Here is a 21,157-nt window from a genome sequence, read left to right as displayed (position 1 = left end):
TTCTCAAGTTCGGGATCAGGCTCCAGCCAACTCCCCCTTGGCCCCTTCGGGGTTACAGTAGAGCTGACTTACACCTGATCCTGCCGACTACACCAATTGTTACCGGGAATGAATCTAGAAGAATCACTCGACACTCAGGTCTGCTCCAATGTCAAACAGTTTATTTCATTACGCCAGCGGGATCAGGTACTGGGCTGTCAAGATGCCTCTCCACTGACCAAAGGAAAATCCACAACAGATATACAGATATTCAACCCATCCTGGCTGGACATAATCCAATCATAACAGTTATTGATTACATATATTACATTCATTACCAATAAAATTATTAATTATGCATTATGTGGTTGTGGGAATAGCTCATGGTACACCCCTGATCATCTCTGGTTGTTTACCAAACCCCCCTTATCAACTATCCTTGAGTCTTCACAATGAATCCTTCTACCTCTATCAGGCCTGCATTCCTAGTTGCTTTGTGTAGTCCGCAATTTGACAGAGCAGCTATCTTATGCACTGATATGGGGGTCCTCCTTGGTCAGGCTAATTGCCTGTGCTGAGCAGTACCATGCTCAAGACTGCAAGCTAACTAACTTGACCCACAATGCCTTGGGTAAATACCCCATTTTGTAATTATATGTGGCTACATTTTCATCTTCATATATATGTGTGTGTGTATTTATTCAGCAGCATCGGCCACAATTTTTCCCTGTGCACCTTCTTAAACAAAGGAACAGCATTGGCTAATCTGCAGTCCTCAGGGACATCACCTGTAGCCAATGAGGATGCAAAGATTTCTGTCAAGGCCCCAGCAATTTCTTCCCTTGCCTCCCTCAGTATTCTGGGGTAGATCCCATCAGGCCCTGGGGGCGTATCTACTTTAATGCTTTGCAAGACACCCAACACATCCTCCTTTTTGATGATGAGATGACTGAGACTATCTACACTCCCTTCCCTAGGCTCATCATCTACCAAGTTCTTCTCTTTGGTGAATACCGATGCAAAGTACTCATTTAGTACCTCGCCCATTTCCTCTGGCTCCACACAATAGATTCCCTTCTCTGCCCTTGAGTGGGCCAACCCTTTCACTAGTTACTCTCTTGCTGTTTATATACGTATAAAAAGCCTTGGGATTTTCCTTAATTCTGTTTGCCAATGAATTTTCATGACCCCTTTTAGCCCTCCTGATTCCTTGCTTAAGTTCCTTCCTACTGTCTTTATATTCCTCAAGGGATTCGCCTGTTCCTGGCCTTCCAGCCCTTACAAATGCTTCCTTTTTCTTTTTGACTAGGCTCACAATATCCCGCGTTACCCAAAGTTCCCGAAACTTGCCAAACTTATCCTTCATCTTCACAGGAACATGCCAGTCCTGGATTTTAAACAACTGACATTTGAAAGACTCCCACATGCCAGATGTTGATTTACCCTCAAACAGCCGCCCCCAATCTAAATTCTTCTGTTCCTTCCTAATATTGTTATAATTAGCCTTCCCCCAATTTAGCACCTTCACCCGAGGACTACTTTTATCCTTATCCACAAGTACCTTATAACTTATGGAATTATGGTCACTGTTCCCGAAATGCTCCCCGACTGAAGCTTCGACCACCTAGCCCGGCTCATTCCCCAATACCAGGCCCAGAACGGCCCCATCCCTAGTTGTACTATCCACATATTGTTTCAAGAAGACAGGCTGATGGATTATCTTCAGTTGGTGTGTGGGGCCCTCGAGACCGAAGGATGCTTTAATTAAAAAAAGATGCCATGCTCACCCAACTCTCCGGCGATGTTTCCATTGCATGGCCCCAGGACTCAGGGGCCAAAGGATGTAGAGAAAAAAGTGAATGGAGCCAGACCGCTTTCACTGCACCTGCATGAAAGTCCCCGTACAAATTGGTCAAGTTTGCAATTAGTCAAGAACTGCATCAATTCGGAAACTTTCGCATGATGCAAAAATGTTCCGTATTCATCTTAACACGTTATGTGGGTGGCTTCAACTTCCACTGTGCGTTCTCAGCTCTGACGTAAAAGTGAAACCAGTCCATTGAAGTTGTAGCGTCAGCTATCTTGTGGTGCTCCATATTTCAACACGTTCAATGCCCGATTGTCTTCAAATCTTTCCGTCCCCGTGCCTTTCATCACTTCCTACTGATTTACGGCAGGACTAATCGATTTCATCGACATTGCTCAGAATGCTTGTGCTGGATGTGTTGTGGTACCTCTCAGCCCTGGACATTATTTACACAGGTGCAGAAATTAAGGCCTATCTGATAGTTAAGGAATTGCATAATAATTCTGTTGTCCAGTTTATTCGTTCTATATCTTACGCATTACGTCCTCCCTTTCCATCTTCCTAATCATTATTTCTGCTTATACGTCTTTGTATTTATTTCTGACAGCTGCGAAAGAGACTCCTCTCTCAGTGCTTCAGTTCCCCGCCCGGCTGACTCCAGTGAAAGGTGAAAATGTGTCCATTTATTGTTCTATCCCACTTTTCCGTCCTAACGCATGGGTGGCTGTTTATTGGCGGAGAAACGGCCAGGACGGGACTTTAGATTCGGAGACAGACAAAAGGAAAATAATGACACCTTTCAAGCAAGGATCTGCCGAGTTCCACCTGCTGAATGTGACTTTCCAGGACTCGGGAGTCTATTATTGCAGCGTGAGAGACTTGAAAGGAATGATTTCCAATGGGAATGGAACTGAGCTGATTGTACACGGTGAGTGACACTGGGGTGGGGAGCTGGGGAGAGGTGGGGTGGGGGGGATAATGGACCAGCATAAAATTATACAGGTCTCTATTAGAGATTATTTAACAAAGGAACTGCAAGGCATTTTTCTCTCTGTTACGATCTGTGGCGTTGATTCCCCTTGATTTGTAGTGAATCCTGTCTGTTCACACAAAGCCGCACCATTTACCAGACCGTGGAATTCAGAATGACTGACTTCAGTCAATCATTGTGCTCTTCTCCCTAATCATGTACTTATTTTTTAATTAATTCTCGGAAGATGAGCATCGCTGGCACGGCCAGCATTTATTGCTTATCCCAATTTGTCCTTGAAAATGTGTTGGGGTCCCTTCAATGGCTGAATTCTATACGGAGAAAGTGCTGGCACAGTGCTCTCGTGTATGGAGTTCCAGGATTTTGATCCCCTGATGATGAAGACACGGTAGTCTATGTCCAACTGTGATGCAGATGGCATTGGAGGTAAGTCGAAGTTGGTGGCGTTTTTATGTGGCTGTCACCTTGTCGTTCTAGCTGATAAGTTCACGGACTTGGGACGTGTTGTCGAAGAAGCTTTGGCGAGTGCTGCAGTGCATCTTGTGGATGGCACATAATGCAACTATAGTGCACATCTGACGAAGAGAGTGGGTGCTTACGATAGTGGATGGAGTGTCATCAAGTAGAATTTGGGGGGGGGGGTCGTGTTCAGTATTGTTGCACCTATACTCATCGAGACAAGTGGAGAGTATTCCATCAGACTCCTGACTTGTAGGTGGCGGACAGGCTTTGGGAGTCAACAGCTAAGTCACTTGCTGCAGAAAATCCAACCTCTAACCTGCTGTAGTAACCACGCCACTTATGTAGCCCTTTATATAACATATTTAAAAATAGAAAATTATGAATGTTCTGGATTTCATTTAGTGTTAAATATTTATCGAATAACAGAAAACTGCATTAGACTGAATACCGACCTCCTTGGAATCACATAAATTCAATCCTCTATCACTGAGGAGCCGATCTCCAAGCGACCGGAGTACAATGTATCTTCCTGATTGTCTATTGAATCACACCTAGGATACAAAAAAGGGTTTGTCAGTAACTGTTCACAAGTATAACACAGAGAAAAGGGGCAAGGAAAAGAAAAACAAAGCGATAGCAGGGAAAGGGGTAACAATATTCGGCTGCATAACGTAATTGGCATATTTACTGGTAACAGATTTTATTTATGCTGATAGATTTTAGTTTCTCAATGATAAACATTTTGCTTCCATAACAATTGTATTTACACAAATCGATTTAATTTACAGGACTAATAGATTACATTTGCATTCATAGATTTTATTTGCTACACAGATAGTGCATACATTGATTATTCGATTCACACTAATGGGAGATTATATTTGGACTTATTGTAATTTACACTTGATGGATTTATTTACAGTGATCGAGTTGATTTCCATTGTTAGGCATATATAAACTTCCCCTTCTCCGCCACCCCTCCCTCCCCCCCCTCCCCCCCCCCCCCCCACACACCCCCCCCCACCCCCCCCCCCCCCCCCACCACCCCCACCCGCGTGTTATCGGAATATCTGTTGGCCCAACTCAGTCTGAGACTCCAGCATGATCGCAGCAGTGACGCCGAAGCATTGTCCATAATCCCGGTGCAAGACAGCAAGACATGATTCAAATCAGAGATGAACGGAATGGAAGTCATGTTAGTGAAGCAAAGTCAATTGAAAGGCCGTTAATAAGCAGGTCATGTGAAGCTTTCTCACGGGGGGAGACAGTGATTGTGTTTAGTGGATCGAACTATTATTTTGAACGCTGTTTGCGATGCAAACGGAAGTGCTGTTAGACTTGGAATGTGATCGCTGTCACATATTTGGGAAACTTTATGGATAAAGTACTTTTTGAACTCGGGGTGACATATTTCAGGTAAAACAGTTAGTGGCTAATGAGTTTATAGCTTTCACTGAACGACAAGAGAGTGGAGCGGAAATGAGCTGCGGTTATTCGAATGAAGGTCAGTTCCAGAAAATAAACGAGTAGATTGTAAATGGGGATATTAAGAGGTGAAGTGGAGTAGTTAGCGGTTGGAGAGAATGGAGAAAAAGGTAATAATTACTCCAGCAATTCTAATTTCAAACTGTGACCTCGTCGGTCTGATGGAAATTGGAGAAATCTAAAAGGAAATTAAAGTTTTTAGAAGCTTTGTGAGGCTTCGGAGCGTTGCTAAATGAGTAATTATTGATAAGCCGAACAGGCTTAAATGGAAAGAGACAATGTGTCTGTAGGAGAGGTGGAATGAGCAGTAACTGAAACGGTTATTTGCACTAGGCGCTGATCCAAAACTAAGGTTTGCACTGGAGTCGACGGGTCCAGCAGAAATATAATGTAATCCGCTTCCTCAGATATACCAAAAGACTGCAGTGAATGTACCCGGATTGTGGAACCAGAGATCGCTTTGTATTTACAGCCGACATTCAGTGCAGAGTTTGAGGCATTTTCGATGGAGATATGTTGGCGATTGTTGAACGCCAGTACTTATTTCTCTTGACACGTTTCAGACACCTCGTTTCGGTCTAAAACTTCATGTTGGTTACAGTGTAAGCCCTGCCCTATGACTCTCGCTGGTATTTTAACGACGGACTCCAAGAACCGGAGAGAGAAGGTGAGGGACTTTTCACGAGAAATTGTTCTCGTGGTGATTTGATCCGCAGCCTGAGCATTTCTGTTTCTCTTTGTGGAAAATAGACACGGTTTGGATTTTATACAATGTTTAAATAGTATCTATTGTCCCAGAAATGAAGCCATCTAGATAATGTGGTTGAGAGAGGCATTGAATCCTACGTTTCCCTATCTGAAAGTCCTTGGCTATGCCACAGTTGTAGTAGTGCCGACAGATTGGGCTACTATAATGATGCCAAGGAGAAGGGGCGAGATGCATTTACTTGGTGATATCGGGCTTAAATCCTGGAGATCAACAAAGGTTAAAGGCAGATCCAGTAGAAGGGATTTGAATGCCGTTACTCATGATGTAGGCGCATGAATTTAGGTTTATCTGTCGAAAGAAGATTATTTTTTAACTCAACCGATTGTGAGAGCGTGGCATAGAACGGCACAAGGGCTATTAAAAGATATCAAACACAGGGGTCTTAAGGGAATTAGATTAATACTGGAGGGAAAATATTAAAGAATACGGCGCAAGGGCAGGGGACTGGACTGAGGTAGAGAGTTTGGGGGTGCGTCCGGTAATCAGTCTTTCTCTCTTTAAATTCTGTAATCTAACCAGAAAGCAAATAGGGAATCAATTAGACAAGAAACAGTGAAACGGTCAATTTCAGCGACGCTCAGCCCAGAAGTGCGAAACAGATAGGTCACTCACGAAGGGCTTACATTGCATCAGCAAGGCTTCAGCCCGGAGCGGAGTCTCTGGAATTTACTTCATCGCAAGGAATGATGGACACGGATATCTCCAAATGCAGAATATTCGGATGGAGTTGTTTTTTTTTTCTGTTGATTTGGCCTTTCGAGCTATTTTATTCGAAATATGTGAACTGTGACGGAGATTAGAGTTTATTCACGCTGAGAGCAAACTGGAGTCATGACCTACACGTGATCGCAGAAATGTATCAAGTTAGGGTTAGGGCGGACGGCTCTCCCCGGGTCACTGCAAGACTGGAATAGAGGCAATATTTTTTTTTATGTTGTTTTCATAACTGCTACGCAGTCTGTGAAACTATATCACAGAATTTAATGTCTCCCTATTGATATAGCTGAAAACTATTTAAAACCTCTATCCCCGACCCTTCACTATCACTGTGTCATAATCTTGGAACTTCCCCCTAACAGCACTGTGGATGTATATTCAGCATACGGACTGCTGACGTTCAAGAAGGGGCTCACTATCGCCTTCTCAAGGGTAATTATGGATGGGCAATTAATGTTGGCCTTGCCAACGACGACTACATCTCATGAAGTAATAAACGAAACGAAGGTGCAAATGACAGTGAAGCATTTGCAGGGAGTTTAAGACATCGCACATGCGGGTTCTGTTTAATTGGGTCTTACATTGGTTTCAGTGCACAGATGTGGGGTCTTCCCTCAGCCAGTGTTGGATGCAGACAAGAATGAAAGAAACCTTGGCATCTCCTGCTTCAACCAAGATAGCCTTACTAGGGCGATGACGTTCCTTTATTAAAGGAATACTCCAGCTGTTAAATGTTCTCCCTTTTCGGCAACCATTCTTTGGTTTTCTAATCTAATGCACGAATACTGATTTTAACTCATTCCCTTTAACTCATTCCTAGTGCCGCCAACACCAGTGACGATTTTCTGTCCGTCTTCTCCGTCCTTCACACTCCTCTGCACAACAACTAGGTTCTTCCCGAAGGAGTTCAACCTCACTTGGTATAAAAATGATGTCGAGATTACATCTGGGATAAACATCACGGAAAGACGGAACCAGGAGGGATTGTATCAAGTTTTCAGTGTCCTTAAACCTGTGAAGAGCGGGTCAGTTTATACCTGCCAGGTTTCACATGTCTCTCTCGGATTGCCAGCCAACGACAGTTGCACGGTTCCTGGCCAAGGTAAGGGACGCAGATTTTCAATACTCCTCTGAACTGTACCTGAGTTAGATATAGGTGCTGTCACTAACTTGCGGGGTCCACATGATCACTGATGGTACGCATGTCTTTGCTGGTGTCAGAACCGTTGAGCACCAAACCGAAATAGATTATGGACCGATCTAGATGCCATCGGGAAATGGCATGCATATGGTAGATTTCATTAGCATATAATTGCGCAAAAATGGGTAGCAGGTTAGAAGATTGGACAAAAAATTTAAAAAGCAGCAGAGAATGGCTAAAAATTCAATGGGTGGGGAGGGAAATACGAGAAAAAGCTTGCTAGAAATATAAAAACGGATAACAGGAGTTCCTATAAAGCGTTGGTCCTAGAGAAATCGAATCTGGGGAACTATGAATGGAAAATAAGGAGCTGGCCGATGAATTGAGGAGGTATTTTGCATCGGTCATCACTATAGAGGATACAAGTAACATTGCAAAAACAGCTGTAAATCAGGAAATGAAAGGGAGGGAGGAACTGAATAAAATTGCACCAGCGAAATTGGACTGAGCAAATTGTTGAAGCTGCGGATTGACAAGCCCCAGGGTCCTGATGGACTTCATCCTAAGTTCTTAAAACAAGTCGCTCGTGAAATAGTTGATGTGTTGATTTTAATTTTCCAACATTCCCTAGATTCGGGGAACGCTCCATTAGATTGGAAAATAGCGAATGCAACTCCTTTATTCAAAAAGGGGGGCGGGGGGAGACAGAAAGCAGGAAACTACAGGCCAGTTAATTTAACAATTATCATAGGGAAAATGTCGGAAGCTTTTAATAAAGATGTTATAGCAGGGCACTTAGAAAAAATCAAGGTGATCATGTAGCGTCAACGTGGTTTTGTGAAAGGGAAATCATTTCTAAACAATTTATTGGAGTTCTTTGAAGAAGTAACATGTGCTGTGGATAAAGGGGAACCAATGGATGTACTGTACTTAGATTACCATAAGACATTTGATCAGGTGCCACGTCAGAGGTCATTGCAGGAAATAAAAACAAATGGTGTATGGGCTGGATAGAAAATTGGCTAGCTAATCGGAAACAGAGAGTAGGCATAAATGGGTCATTTTCTGATTGGCAAGATGTAAAGAATGGTGTGCCACAGGGATCAGTGCTGGGGCCTCAACTTTTTAGAACTTAAATCAATAACTTGGATGAAGGGCCCGAAGGTATGGTTGCAAAATGTGCTGATCATACAAGGGTAGATAGGATGGTAAGTTGTGAAAAGTAAATAAGGAGCCTACAAAGAGATATAGATAGGTTAAGTGAGTGGGCAAAGATCTGGCAAATAGAGTGTAATGTGGGAAAATGTGAAATTGCCCATTTTGGCGGGAAGAATAAATAAGATGCATTATCTAAATGGTGAAAAATTGCGGAGCTCTGAGATGCTGAGGGATCTGGGTGTCCTAATGCATGAATCACAAAAGGTTAGTATGCAGATACAGCAAGTAATTAGGAGAGTTAATAGAAGTTTATCATTTATTGTGAGGGGAATTGAATGCAAGAGTAGGGAGGTTATGCTTCAGCTATACAGGGTAGTGGTGAGACAACATCTGGAGTACTGTATACATTATTGGTCCCCTTATTTAAGGGAATATGTAAATACATTGGAAGCAGTTATCTGGAATGGGCGTGTTGTCTTATGAGGAAAGGTTGGACAGGCTAGGCGTGTATCCGCTGGGGTTTAGAAGGGTAGGAGGTGGCCTGATGGAAACATTTAAGCTCCTGAGGGGTATTGACAGGGTGGATGTGGAAAGGATGTTTCCTCTTGTGGGAGAATGTAGAATTAGGTGGTCACTGTTTAAAAATAAGGAGTCGCCCATTTAAGCCAGGGATGAGGCGATCTTTTCTTTTTCTTTCAGAGGGTCGTGAGTCTTTGGAACTTTCTTCCTCAAAAAGCATTGGAAGTAGAGTTTTCAAATATTTTAAGGCAGAGCTAGATAAATTCTTGTTAAGCAAGGAGGTGAAAGGTATCGGAAGTAGGCGGGACTGTGGAGCTGAGGTTACGATCAGATCAGCCATGATCAGCTCAAGGCGCCGAGTGGCCTATTCCTGCTCATAATTCGTCTGTTTGTATGTTCTTATCTAACGTAGATATCGGTCGTGTAATATACGTGGGTAAGGCTAATGACAAGCATGTGCATAGTGTGCCGAGCTCTGAAGTAATCTAAGTTCAAAGGGAAAGGGACCTAGGTGTTATTGTGCACGGAAACGGCCACTATCACTGTCGTGAGGCTGTAGCCAAAAGTAGAGCATTGGCATGTATAGCAACGGAAAATCGATAGAAGAGTGCTATACTGCCCTTGTCCTTGGTCGGCCCTCACCTACAACCCTGTCCAGTTATGGTTTCCTTATATAGTGAGAGATATTGAGATATTGGGAAAACGTTTAGAGGAGAACCAATAGGTTAACACCTAGTTTAAAAATCTTTAGTTATCATGATTTCTACTTTAGAAAGGCATTGACTTCGGGTGGATATACTTAAGCTAGACCGTGTACACGTGGAGAGAGCATTTGGATTAGCTAAATTTTGGTGAAGGATGGGGCATGAATCCATGTCATGTAAGCACGCTACTTTAGCTGTCAGGACATTTATCTTCTGCCTCAGGAATAAGCTGAAGACTCGTGCAGTGAGTAAATAGGAACTGGGAGAATTACTACCAAAGGTCAATATCATTGAATCATACAGCACAGAAACAAGTCATTCGGTCCATCGTGCAAATGTGCATTTTTTTCGTAGAGCTATGCAATTAGTCCCGCTCTTTCCTCATACCCCTGTAAATGTTCTCCCTCCAAGCAGTTGTCCACTTCCCTTTTCAATGTTACTATTGCATTTATTTCTGTCATGTTTTCAGGTAGTGCATTCCAGATCACATCAACTCGTTGTGCAAAAACCTTTTCTTTTTTTTTTCCTATGTGTCCTCTACTTGCATGACAAGCACTTTCAATCTGTGGTCTCGGGTTACTGACCCTTCAGCAACTGGAAAACTTCTTATTTACTCTATCAAAACTGTCTAAGATTTTGAACACCTCTTTAAAATCTATTCTTTACCTTCTGTACTCTATGGAGAACGCGCCTAGCTACTCCAGTCTCTCCACATAATTAAAATTCCACGAACCTGGTACTATTCTAGCAAATATCTTCCACACCCTCTCTAAAGCCTTAAAATCCTTCCTAAAGTGTGGGGTCCAGATTTTGATGCAACACTTCAGATGAGATCTAGCGAATGTTCCATAAGTGCTGAACATGACTTCCTTTGTTTTGAACTCTTCCTCTATTAATAAAACCAAGAATACCTTAATTTATAACAGCCTTCTCAACTTGTCATGCCACTATGAACTATCTGAGTATGTAAACCTCCTTTCTCTGATGTAGCAAACCATTAAGATTCAGTACCTTTCTTCATACTACTTCTTCACATTCTGCCTAGCAATACACACCACTTCACATTTTTTCTGCCTCATATTTCATTTGCCACAAGTCTGCCCAATTTACCAAGCTGTCTCTGTCCGCCTAATTTTTGTGACAATCCCCCTCATTGTTTAGTAATTTTCTGGGTTGTTGGGTTATCTGAAATTTTGACATTATGGCCTAGGTACCCAAGTCCACGTCGTTAATATATATCAAAAGAGCAGTAGTCTTCCTATCGATCATTGGGAACACCACTGGATACCTCCCTCCATTCTGAAAAAAAATCGTTGGTCACCACTTTCGGTTCACCGTCGCTTAGTCAAGTTTGAATCCATTGTGTCACTGTCTGCTTAATCCCATGGGCTTTAATTTTGCGAAAAAATCGAATTTGTGGTATTTGGTCAAACGCCTTTAGAAAATCCATGCATAGATCAACTATACTACTTACATCGACCCTCTCAGTTAATCAAATAGCTTAATCAAGTTAGTCAAACCGATTTGTCTTTTCACAATCTGTGCTCACTTTCACTTACGAGCCCATACCTTTCCCAAATGCCAATTATTTTTTCCTTGATTGTTGCTTTTAACGTTTCTGCACCACATAAGGCTGAGTGGCCTGTAGTTGCTGGCTTTGCCCTTTTCCCCTTGTTTAAACAAAGGTGCAATATTTGCATTCCTCCAACAACATCCCGAAATCCAATGTTGTGACAAGCACCAGACCTGAAACCTAGCAGATCCCTCAGAATCATATAGCTGTGCGTTGAAGGTGGATTGGGTCTTGCATGATGTACTTGATGGTCAATATGATCCACAGGAACTCGCTTCTGCTAGTTTTGGATTAGTGTTCCCATCATTCTTTTTGCTGCATTTGGCGCAGCATTTATTTTTAATTCATTTGGGTGAATTTCTTTTCGGCACAACGATACACGGAGAGAGACAGACAGAGGCAGCCATGCATAAGGTTACGCACACATCATGAAAAAAGCTGAATAATCATTGAGTTAAATATGACAGTTAATCAGATTTCAGGTCTTATATTATAACACATGGATAGTTCATATGTAGTTTACACTGTCTTGCACTTTAGCCCTTTAATGTTGCTGCAGTATGGTCTAAGAATGAAAAAAAAATGAGTCTCCTTAGTACCTCCGTGAGAGTTGATGATTTGGCATTTGTCGGTGCTGTCTGTTATCTGACGTTGCTTAATTATTTAACATTGTTTCCTCTAGGAAGTAAGAACATTCAATTTTCTCTACGCCTTTTAGGTAATGGTATCCGTTCTTCCCTCTACCCCATTGTTTATGGATGTGCAGCAGGCGGGTTAATAATTTTGCTGCTGGTAATTATTATCAAGCGATGCAAATTAAGCAGAATTGAAGGTAAGATGTGACACGATCCTGGTTCAGAATTGACTTTTATCGTCTAGTTGCAATTGAACGCTGCGGCAGCGGGCAGCTTAATGGTCCAAATTGGGATCTCAATTTCCAGAGCACTGTATATTGCACACACAGAGATTGTCCTCCTGGGGCCCAGCATTATGAAGGAGGCAGGATCTAAAACGCATTATACCCGCTAGAATGATTTCCCATCGTTTGAATAAACTTAACAATGTTTTCGTGCTTTACAATAACTGAAGGTGATGATGTGAACTCACTAAATGCCGCTAGTGTTGGACTCTGCGGGGAAGGGCAGCAACCCGAGGGTAGAAAGCATGAAGCAGGTAGTGGCAATGTAACACGAGGTATTCAGCTGTACAATATACCTTATTTCATCCAGCAGTGGAATAGAATGTGACTTTGCTACTGATGGTGAGTCTGGTCACTTTGCTAGAATGTTGAATAACCTCTGATGGAAGTAATGTCGCACGTCTAATTCATGATGAAGTTGATCATTGATGTCAATTTCGTTTTCTAATAGGCACAGAGATTAGTGAGGATATACCCGGCCAGGTCGAGGAGCAGGTCAGTTGCACTATGATGTAATGAGAAATGTACTCCGATTGCAATGTATTGCACATTTACACCATGGTTATATCGGTATTACTGGAACACCAGAACTGCTCGCGCTCACGGTGAAGTAAGCAGCGTACACTGCCAAATTCACTGTTTCCCTAGTGTCCTCCTCGCCTCAGATCTTGTCGCCCATCAGGGCAACAATGATACTGGAACTCACGCAACCCACCAGTTGTCGCAGATACTGATGGTGATATCTGTGTCTTGTCGGTGTGGGTTGGACAGTTACTCAAACGCGTGAAGTGGCATAACCTAGCTCCATTATGTTGTTAGCGGACATCCCCATAGACTTCTGAGTGTTGACTGGAGCTGGCCTTGACAGAGATGCCTTATCCCTTACACCCATCCCTTCCTGGGGGCCCAGAACCATTGAGGTCATATGTATTTTCTGAAATTAGCAAAGTCAGAATATGGATGTGCGGTATCGCACAATAACACACGGGCCAGACTTTTTCCCAGTGCGTCAGGATGGGTTCTGATAACACGCCTTGTGATTGAATGTGTAGGGGACGGACTCCAGCTGCGCATTAATTGTCTCTGTTGTCCTCTTATGACAATTATCACACGGACAATGACATTTACAGCTATGACCTGCACCGATTATACATTCCAAATCCATAATCAATTAGTTTTTTTGTGGTCCTGTGATTTTGTGATTTGATATACAGCTAATATTTCTCCAAAACCTCTCCTCAGACCGTGCTGGGAGGAGAGGCGGGGAGTCCGTCTTACGCTGTCCTCAACATCAGCACGCACAGGAAAACTGGGAAATCCAGACGTGAGGATGAGCGCACCGTCTATGCTCAGGTACGAACGAGAAATCAAACATTTCATTCCAACCAGGCCCGCTCCGGCACTAGCCTCTGCTCTCAGTAATGTATATTAACAGCCTGGAACATTTAGTTTGAGTAACATATGCGAATGATCGTTTATTGTTGCTTCCACAGTACAAGCAAGAGACGGATGTTCAAGTGGCTTACGCGTCTCCGGATTTCACTGCTTCCCAGAAGACAGCGATAAGGGAACAGAAGAAAAGGAGAGCGGAGTATGCAGAGATCAAGATATCCAAGCCAATTGGAGAATCCGAGATTGCATAAGCACCAACAATGCCCATTGATGTTACAGTTGCACAGAGACTGGCAGTCTTGGTGTCTGAATAGTGCAACTACCTGCATGTTGTGGGCTGTTTGCAAATCGCATTGTCATTTATTGGAATGGGTGGAAGGAGCAGAAGATGTAATGACAGAAAAATACTGGGTTCTGGACCTGCAACTATTCCTGAAATCGGCAATCCCTGTAAAATAAGAGAATCAAAGGTTTCAAATGGGATTAAAGGAAATAAGAGCCCCTTTGTCTCGTCCGATAGCTACCGATAAGGGTAGTTAGTTGGGTCAGTTCTGTTACATACATTGCACAGCATTCTTACATGGTGTTTACAACACAGAGACAGGCTACTCGGCTCAACAAGTTCGTGCCAACATTTATGTTCCATACGAACCTCCTCCAACTTTTAATTACACCTATGTTGGTCGTCTATACTGCTCCTTGTGGTAGCGAATTGCACATTATAATCATTCCATGGGTGAAGAGGTTTCCAAGCGATTTATTTAGGATTTATTAGTGACTATCTTATCATTATGACCTCTAGGTCTGCTCTCTTTCACAAGTGGAAATATCCCCAGGGCCAGTCAGCTACAGGTCGCATTAAAGCCGACGTCCAAACATGGACAAAAAAAGCTGAATTCAAGAGGTGAGGTGAGAGTGACTGCCCTCGACTTCAAGGCAGTATTTGACCGAGTGTGACATCAAGGAGCCCTAGCAAAATTGAAGTCAATAGGAATCAGGGGGGAAACCCTTCCGTTGTTGAAGTCATATCTATGACAAATGAAGATGGTTGTGCTTGTCGTAGGCAAGACTTTTAAGCCCCTGTATATCGCTGCAGGAGTTCCTCAGGGTAGTGTCCTAGGCCCATCCATCTTCAGCTGTTTCATCAATGGCCTGCTCTCCATCATAAAATCAGCAATAGGGATCTTCACCGATGATTGCACAATTTTCAGTACCATTTGTGACTCCTACGTCACTGGAGCAAACCATGACCTCATACAGCACCCCTTCACAACATTCAGACTTTGGCTAATAAGTGGCAAGTAAAATTTTCACGACACAAATTCCAGGCAATGACAAAGAAAATCTGAACACCATACCTTGTCATTCAACAGCACTACCATCGCTGAATCTCCCGCTGTCAACATTCTGGGCTTATGATTGACAAGGGACCGAACTGGACCAACAATATAAATACTCTGCCTACAAGAGCAGGTCAGAGGCTGGGAATTCTGCGGTGGATAACTCACCTCCTGACACTCCACAGCCTGTTCACCAACTATAAGTCCCAAGCCAAGAGTGTGATGGAATACTTTCCAATTGTCTGGATGAGCGCGGCTCGAACAACACATAAGAAGGTCGACACCATGCAGGATAACGCAGCTTGCTTGATCAGCTTCCCATCTACAACCTTAAACATTCACTCCTTCCACCACCCGTGCACCGTGGCAGCAATACCTACCATATACGAGATGCACAGCATTAGCTCACCAAGCCTTCTTCAATAGCACCTTCAAAACCTGCTATCTCTACCACCTATAAGGACACAGGCATCAGAAACATGGGAGCACCACCACCTGCACGTTTCTCATCAAGTCACACATCATCCTGACTTGGATCTGTAACACTGTTCCTTCGCCGGGTCAAAAACATAGAAATCCATTTCTAACAGCACTGTGGGTGTATCTACACCAGGTGGCCTGCAGCAATTCAAGGTGGAGACTCGCCACAACCATCACTTCTCAAGGGTAATTATGGATGGGCAGCAAATGCTGTCCTTGGCATCGATATTCACATCCCATGAAAGAATAAAACATATCTCTTATTTGTCTACTCCGGTAATCCTTTTTATAATTATAAAAACCTATATCAGATCATCCCACAGTCTTAAAATCATAAGAAATAAAAACAGTAATACACCATTCAATGTGATCATGGATGATCTTCTATCTCAAGTCCACCTTCCCATACTATTCCAATATCCGATATTTCCCTTAGTATCAAAAATCTATCTATTTCTGTCATGCAAATACTCAACGATTGAGTACCCACAGCTCCCTTGGATTGAGAATTCCCAAGATCTCAACTCTTTGAATGAAGAAATTTCGCCTAATCGGAGTCATATTCTGTGATACCTAGTTCCAGTGTCCTCAGCAACGGGAAACGTCCTCCTAGCATCTACTTTATCAAGCCCCTTGAGCATTTTATATGTTTCAATGCAATCAGCTCTGTCTGCTAAATTCTAAGAAATGTAGAACTATTTACTCAATCTCACCTCATAAGACAAACCCCTGATCCCAAGAGTCAATCATGTGAGCCTTCGTTGCCCTCCCTCCAAGGCAAGTATATTCTTCCTTAGGTAACGTCACCAGTGCCTTGCATAACTGGAATCAGAATTCTTCACTTTTATACTCCAAATCCTTTGTTTGAAATGCTAACGTATGATCAGCTATCCTACTAACTTGCTGTGCCTGCTTGTTAACTTCCTGTGATTCGTGTACAAGGAGATCCAGGTCCAACTGAATTTCAACATTTTCCAGTCTCTCGCCATTCTAGAAATGTTCTGTTTTTCAACTTTTCTTTCCAAAAATGGATAACTTCACACTTCCCTACCTTATATTCCATCTGCCATGTTCTTACCCTTTCAGTCAACCAGCCTGGATCGTTTTGCACTTTCTTTTCATTGACCTCAAAAGTTACTTTCCCACCTAACTTTGTATCATCAACATATTTGGATACATAACATTCAGTGCCCTCATTTAGGTAATTGATCTAGCTTGTAAATAGCTGGGACGCAAACATTGTTTTTTCTGGTTTGTCCAACACGAAAATGAAAATCTTTCTAATTTCTGATTTCTATCCGTTAACCAATTCTCAATCTCCAATCCCATGAGCCTAAATTTTTCTTCATTACCTCTTCTACCAAACCTTAATGACTGCGGTTTTTTTTTGGAAAATGCAAATACACAATGTCATTATTTTCCTCTTATGCGCCCGACTAGTTACACTAGTTAGTAAGTTTGTCAGACGCGATTTTTCTTTCATGAATCCATATTTACTCTGCATAATCATATTATCGTTTTCGAAGTGCCCTGTTGTCACGTCCTTAATAATAGATTCTGTCATGTTGTCTCCTACTGATGTCAGGTTAACCCGTCAAAAGCTCATTGCATTGTCTCTCCCTCCTTTCTTGAATAGTGGATTCGGTTTGCTGCCTTCCAATCCTTGGGACTCTTCTAAAATCTAGGGAATATTGGAAAATCAAAACTAATGCACCGACTATCTCTGCAGTTCCAGCTTTTAGAAAGCTCGGGTGCAAGTCGGCAGGTCCGGGGGATTTGTTGATTTTAAGTCCTATTGATCTCTGCATAATATTTCTTTACTACTAATAATAATAACACTGTTTCTACTACTTTAAAAAGAGAACAACCGACGCATGCATTCTTTCCTGATAAATGTAACGTCTGTATTTTTCTACACAATGCATTTACATCTTCTTCTTTGCCTCTGTGTCTATCTTATTATGCTACGGGCGCAAGAATTGCTCATAATACTCCAGGTGTTGTCTTATCAAGATTCTATAAAGGTTTAACATAACGTCTCTGCTTTTTAATTATATACCTCTAGAAATGAACCTCTAGTTCTGTGCACCTGCTCCATATCCCTTTTCAAATGTCAGTATTAAACTATCTTCAGGATCCCTACCCTGCCAGAAGAAGGTGTAGTCTTGCTCTCTTAGAGATCCGCTCGCAGGGAGGCGTGTCTCCTGAAGTGCTGCAATGTCCACATTTAGTTTACTGAGCTCGTTGTTAATGATGGCAGTATTCTGAGAATCGTTGATTTGTGTAAGATCTTCCCACAGGCCAGGACACATAGTTCTGACGTTCCAGCTTGCAAAACGAAGGGCTGGTACCTTCTTTCCTTTTTCTGTCATGCTCTTTGGTGTGGTGCTGCAGTCCACTTTTCGGGAAATGACCCTGACTCCAAACACCCATTGAAGCAGGTGGACTGTGGTGGGACAGAACCTACTCACCGGGGGCTGCCCGGTTTGAGGCGGGCAGTAGCTGTCCAGTGAGATGCGATGACCTCTCCCACTGCCAAAGGCAACCTGTGGCGCCCAATCTCTACACCAATTGAGCTGGACTTATAACCCATAACTGCTGCCTTCCATGTTGTTTTGGTCGCTGTGAGGCAGCTATGGAGTGACCTCTCCATGGCAAATGCCTTGTCGGATGTATGGAGGTTGTGAGTTGTCCAAGCGTCCAAAGCCCCCTCTCGGCCTTCCTGGTGGGGTCCAAATGAGTGCAGAGCACGACGTTTCGCACGGGTATGGCTGCAGGAACTGCCAGAAACATGCCAAAGATGACACATGACCGCATTCGGGGTTCTGCTCCGTATTTTCTGCTATGGTTTACGCCATTAGCCTTGGTCTCTCCCGAGACGCCCACTAGGCAGTGGGGTTGTTAGGGCCCCTGCTCGGGGATAGGTGGATGCCGGTGGGAGGAGCTGAGGGAAGGGGGTGCAGTAGGGAAAGGGGGTGCAGGGGGGAGGAGGTGCGAGTGGGAGCAGGGAAGGGGGCTGCAGAGGGTAGGAGAGGGGGTGTAGGGGAAGGGGTGCGAGGAGAAGTTGCAGAAGAACAAGGCTGACTGCAACCACTACCGTGGAATCTCCCTGCTCAGCATAGTGGGGAAAGTCTTCGCTCGAGTCTCTTTAAACAGGGTTCAGAAGCTGGCTGAGCATGTCTACCCTGAGGCACAGTGAGGCTTTCGAGCAGAGAGATCCACCATTGACATGCTGTTCTCCCTTCACCAGCTACAGGAGAAATGCTGCAAATAACAGAAGCCCCTCTACGTTGTTTTCATTGATCTCACCAAAGCCTTTGACCTCGTCAGCAGACGTGGTCTCTTCAGACTACAAGAAAAGATCGGATTTCCATCAAAGCTATTAAATATCATCACCTCATTCCATGAAAATATGAAAGGCACAATTCAGCATAGCGGCACCTCATCAGACCCCTTTCCTATCCTGAGTGGCGTGAAACAGGGCTGTGTTCTCGCACCTACACTGTTTGGGATCTTCTTCTCTCTGCTGGTCTCACAAGCGTTCAAGTCTTCAGAAGAAGAAATTTTCCTCCACATAAGATCAGGTGGTAGGTTGTTCAACCTTGCCCGTCTAAGATCGAAGACCAAAGTATGGAAAGTCCTCATCAGGGAACTCCTCTTTGCTGACGATGCTGCATTAACATCTCACACTGAAGAGTGTCTGCAGAGACTCATCAACAGGATTGCAGCTGCCTACAACGAATTTGGCCTAACCATCAGCCTCAAGAAAACGAAAATCATGGGACAGGACGTCAGAAATGCTCCATCCATCAATATCGGCGACCATGCTCTGGAAGTGGTTCAAGAGTTCTCCTACCTGGGCTCAACTATCATCAGTAACCTGTCTCTCGATGCAGAAATCAACAAGCACATGGAAAAGGCTTCCACAGCTATGTCCAGACTCGCCAAGAGAGTGTGGGAAAATGGCGCACTGACACGGAACAGAAAAGTCCAAGTGTATCAAGCCTGTGTCCTCAGTACCTTGCTCTACGGCAGCGAGGCCTGGACAACATATGTCAGCCAAGAGCGACGTCTCAATTAATTCCATCTTCGCTGCCTCCACGGAATCCTTGGCATCATGTGGCAGGACCATATCTCAAACACAAAAGTCCTCAAGGTGGCAGGATCCCCAAGGACACATTGTACAGCGAGCTCGCCACTGGTATCAGACCCACGGCCGTTCATGTCTCCGCTTTAAAGACGTCTGCAAACGCGACATGAAGCCCTGTGACATTGATCACAAGTCGTGGGATTCAGTTGCCAGTGATCGCCAGAGCTGATGGACAGCCTTAAAGGAGGAGCTAAAGTGTGGCAGATTGAAGAGACTTAGCAATTGGCAGGAAAAAAGACAAAAGTGCAAGGGGAGAGCCATCTGTGTAACAGCCCACACAACCAATTTTATCTGCAGCACCTGTGGAAGAGCCTGTCACTCTAAAATTGGCCTTTATAACCACTCCAGGCGCTGCTTCGCAAACCACTGACCATCTCCAGGTGCTTACCCATTGTCTCTCAAGACAAGGAGGCCAAAGAAGAAGAAGAAGAATTAAACTATCTGTCTGCCATTCCTCTGGCCGTATTCACTTTCTTAGCAATAAATATTCGTATTCATCTATCTCTTCTCTAACGTCTTTTAATATGCACGGATGTTTCTTTCTTTGGCCTGCTTATCTCGAGAGACAATGGATAAGCGCCTGGAGCTGGTCAGTGGTTTGTGAAGCAGCGCCTGGTGTGGCTATAAAGGCCAATTCTAGAGTGACAGGCTCTTCCACAGGTGCTGCAGAGAAATTTGTTTGTCAGGGCTGTTACACAGTTGGCTGTCCCCTTGCGCCTCTGTCTTTTTTCCTGCCAACTACCAAGTCTCTTCGACATGCCACACTTTAGCCCCGCCTTTATGGCTGCCCGGCAGCTCTGGCGAATGCTGGCAAATGACTCCCACGACTTGTCATCAATGTCGCAGGATTTCATGTCGCGTTTGCAGACGTCTTCAAAGCAGAGCCATGGATGGCCGGTGGGTCTGATACCAGTAGCGAGCTCACTGTACAATGTGTCCTTGCGGATCCTGCCATCTTCCATGTGGCTCACATGGCCAAGCCATCTCAAGCGCCACTGACTCAGTAGTGTGTATAAGCTGGGGATGTTGGCCGCCTCGAGGACTTCTGTGTTGGAGATACGGTCCTGCCACCTGGTGCCAAGTATTCTCCGGAGGCAGCGAAAATGGAATGAATTGAGACATCGCTCTTGGCTGACATACGTTGTCCAGGCCTCTCTGCCATAGAGCAAGGTACTGAGGACACAGGCCTGATACACTCGGACTTTTGTGTTCCGTGTCAGTGCGCCATTTTCCCACACTCTCTTGGCGAGTCTGGACATAGCTATGGAAGCCTTTCCCATGCGCTTGTTGATTTCTGCATCTAGAGACAGGTTACTGGTGATAGTGGAGCCTAGGTATGTGAACTCTTGAAACACTTCCAGCGCATGGTCGCCAATATTGATGAATGGAGCATTTCTGACATCCTGCCCAATGATGTTCATTTTCTTGAGACTGATAGTTAGGCCAAATTCATTGCAGGCAGCCGCAAACCTGTCGATGAGACTCTGCAGGCACTCTTCAGTGTGAGATGTTAAAGCAGCATCGTCAGCAAAGAGGAGTTCCCTGATGAGGACTTTCCATACTTTGGACTT

The 21,157-nt window shown here is 43.9% G+C and overlaps 1 protein-coding gene across 5 annotated transcripts; it reads left to right on the top strand.

Annotated features, from left to right (window-relative positions):
• The first annotated feature begins 2,086 nt into the window (after positions 1-2,086).
• Positions 2,087-17,455, top strand: LOC137379117 (tapasin-related protein-like). Of its 5 annotated transcripts, none has more exons than XM_068049826.1 (7): positions 2,087-2,241; positions 2,394-2,714; positions 7,031-7,312; positions 12,024-12,137; positions 12,676-12,719; positions 13,467-13,577; positions 13,718-17,455. In XM_068049826.1, the coding sequence occupies exons 1-7, from the start codon at positions 2,187-2,189 to the stop codon at positions 13,865-13,867; spliced, it is 1,077 nt and encodes a 358-aa protein (XP_067905927.1). In that variant the 5' UTR covers positions 2,087-2,186; the 3' UTR covers positions 13,868-17,455. The 5 variants fall into 5 exon arrangements, with proteins under 5 accessions (XP_067905927.1, XP_067905928.1, XP_067905926.1 ...); XM_068049827.1 differs by lacking the exon at positions 12,024-12,137 and adding an exon at positions 11,988-12,023; XM_068049825.1 differs by having other exon boundaries at positions 11,988-12,137.
• The last annotated feature ends 3,702 nt before the right edge of the window (positions 17,456-21,157 follow it).

The sequence above is a fragment of the Heterodontus francisci genome, chromosome 17, assembly GCF_036365525.1.
Source record: "Heterodontus francisci isolate sHetFra1 chromosome 17, sHetFra1.hap1, whole genome shotgun sequence".
NCBI lineage: Eukaryota > Metazoa > Chordata > Chondrichthyes > Heterodontiformes > Heterodontidae > Heterodontus > Heterodontus francisci.
The sequence above is the reverse complement of the archived record's forward strand: the minus strand, read 5'-3'. Positions and strand labels throughout refer to the sequence as shown.

Bases quoted from the DNA above. Each gene is read 5' to 3' on its own strand.
- LOC137379117 (XM_068049825.1), top strand. From the start codon at position 2,187: ATGCTTGTGCTGGATGTGTTGTGGTACCTCTCAGCCCTGGACATTATT. The intron at 2,715-7,030 runs GTGAGTGACACT...ACTCATTCCTAG, and splicing joins AACTGAGCTGATTGTACACG to TGCCGCCAACACCAGTGACG. The intron at 7,313-11,987 runs GTAAGGGACGCA...TGTTTCCTCTAG, and splicing joins TTGCACGGTTCCTGGCCAAG to GAAGTAAGAACATTCAATTT.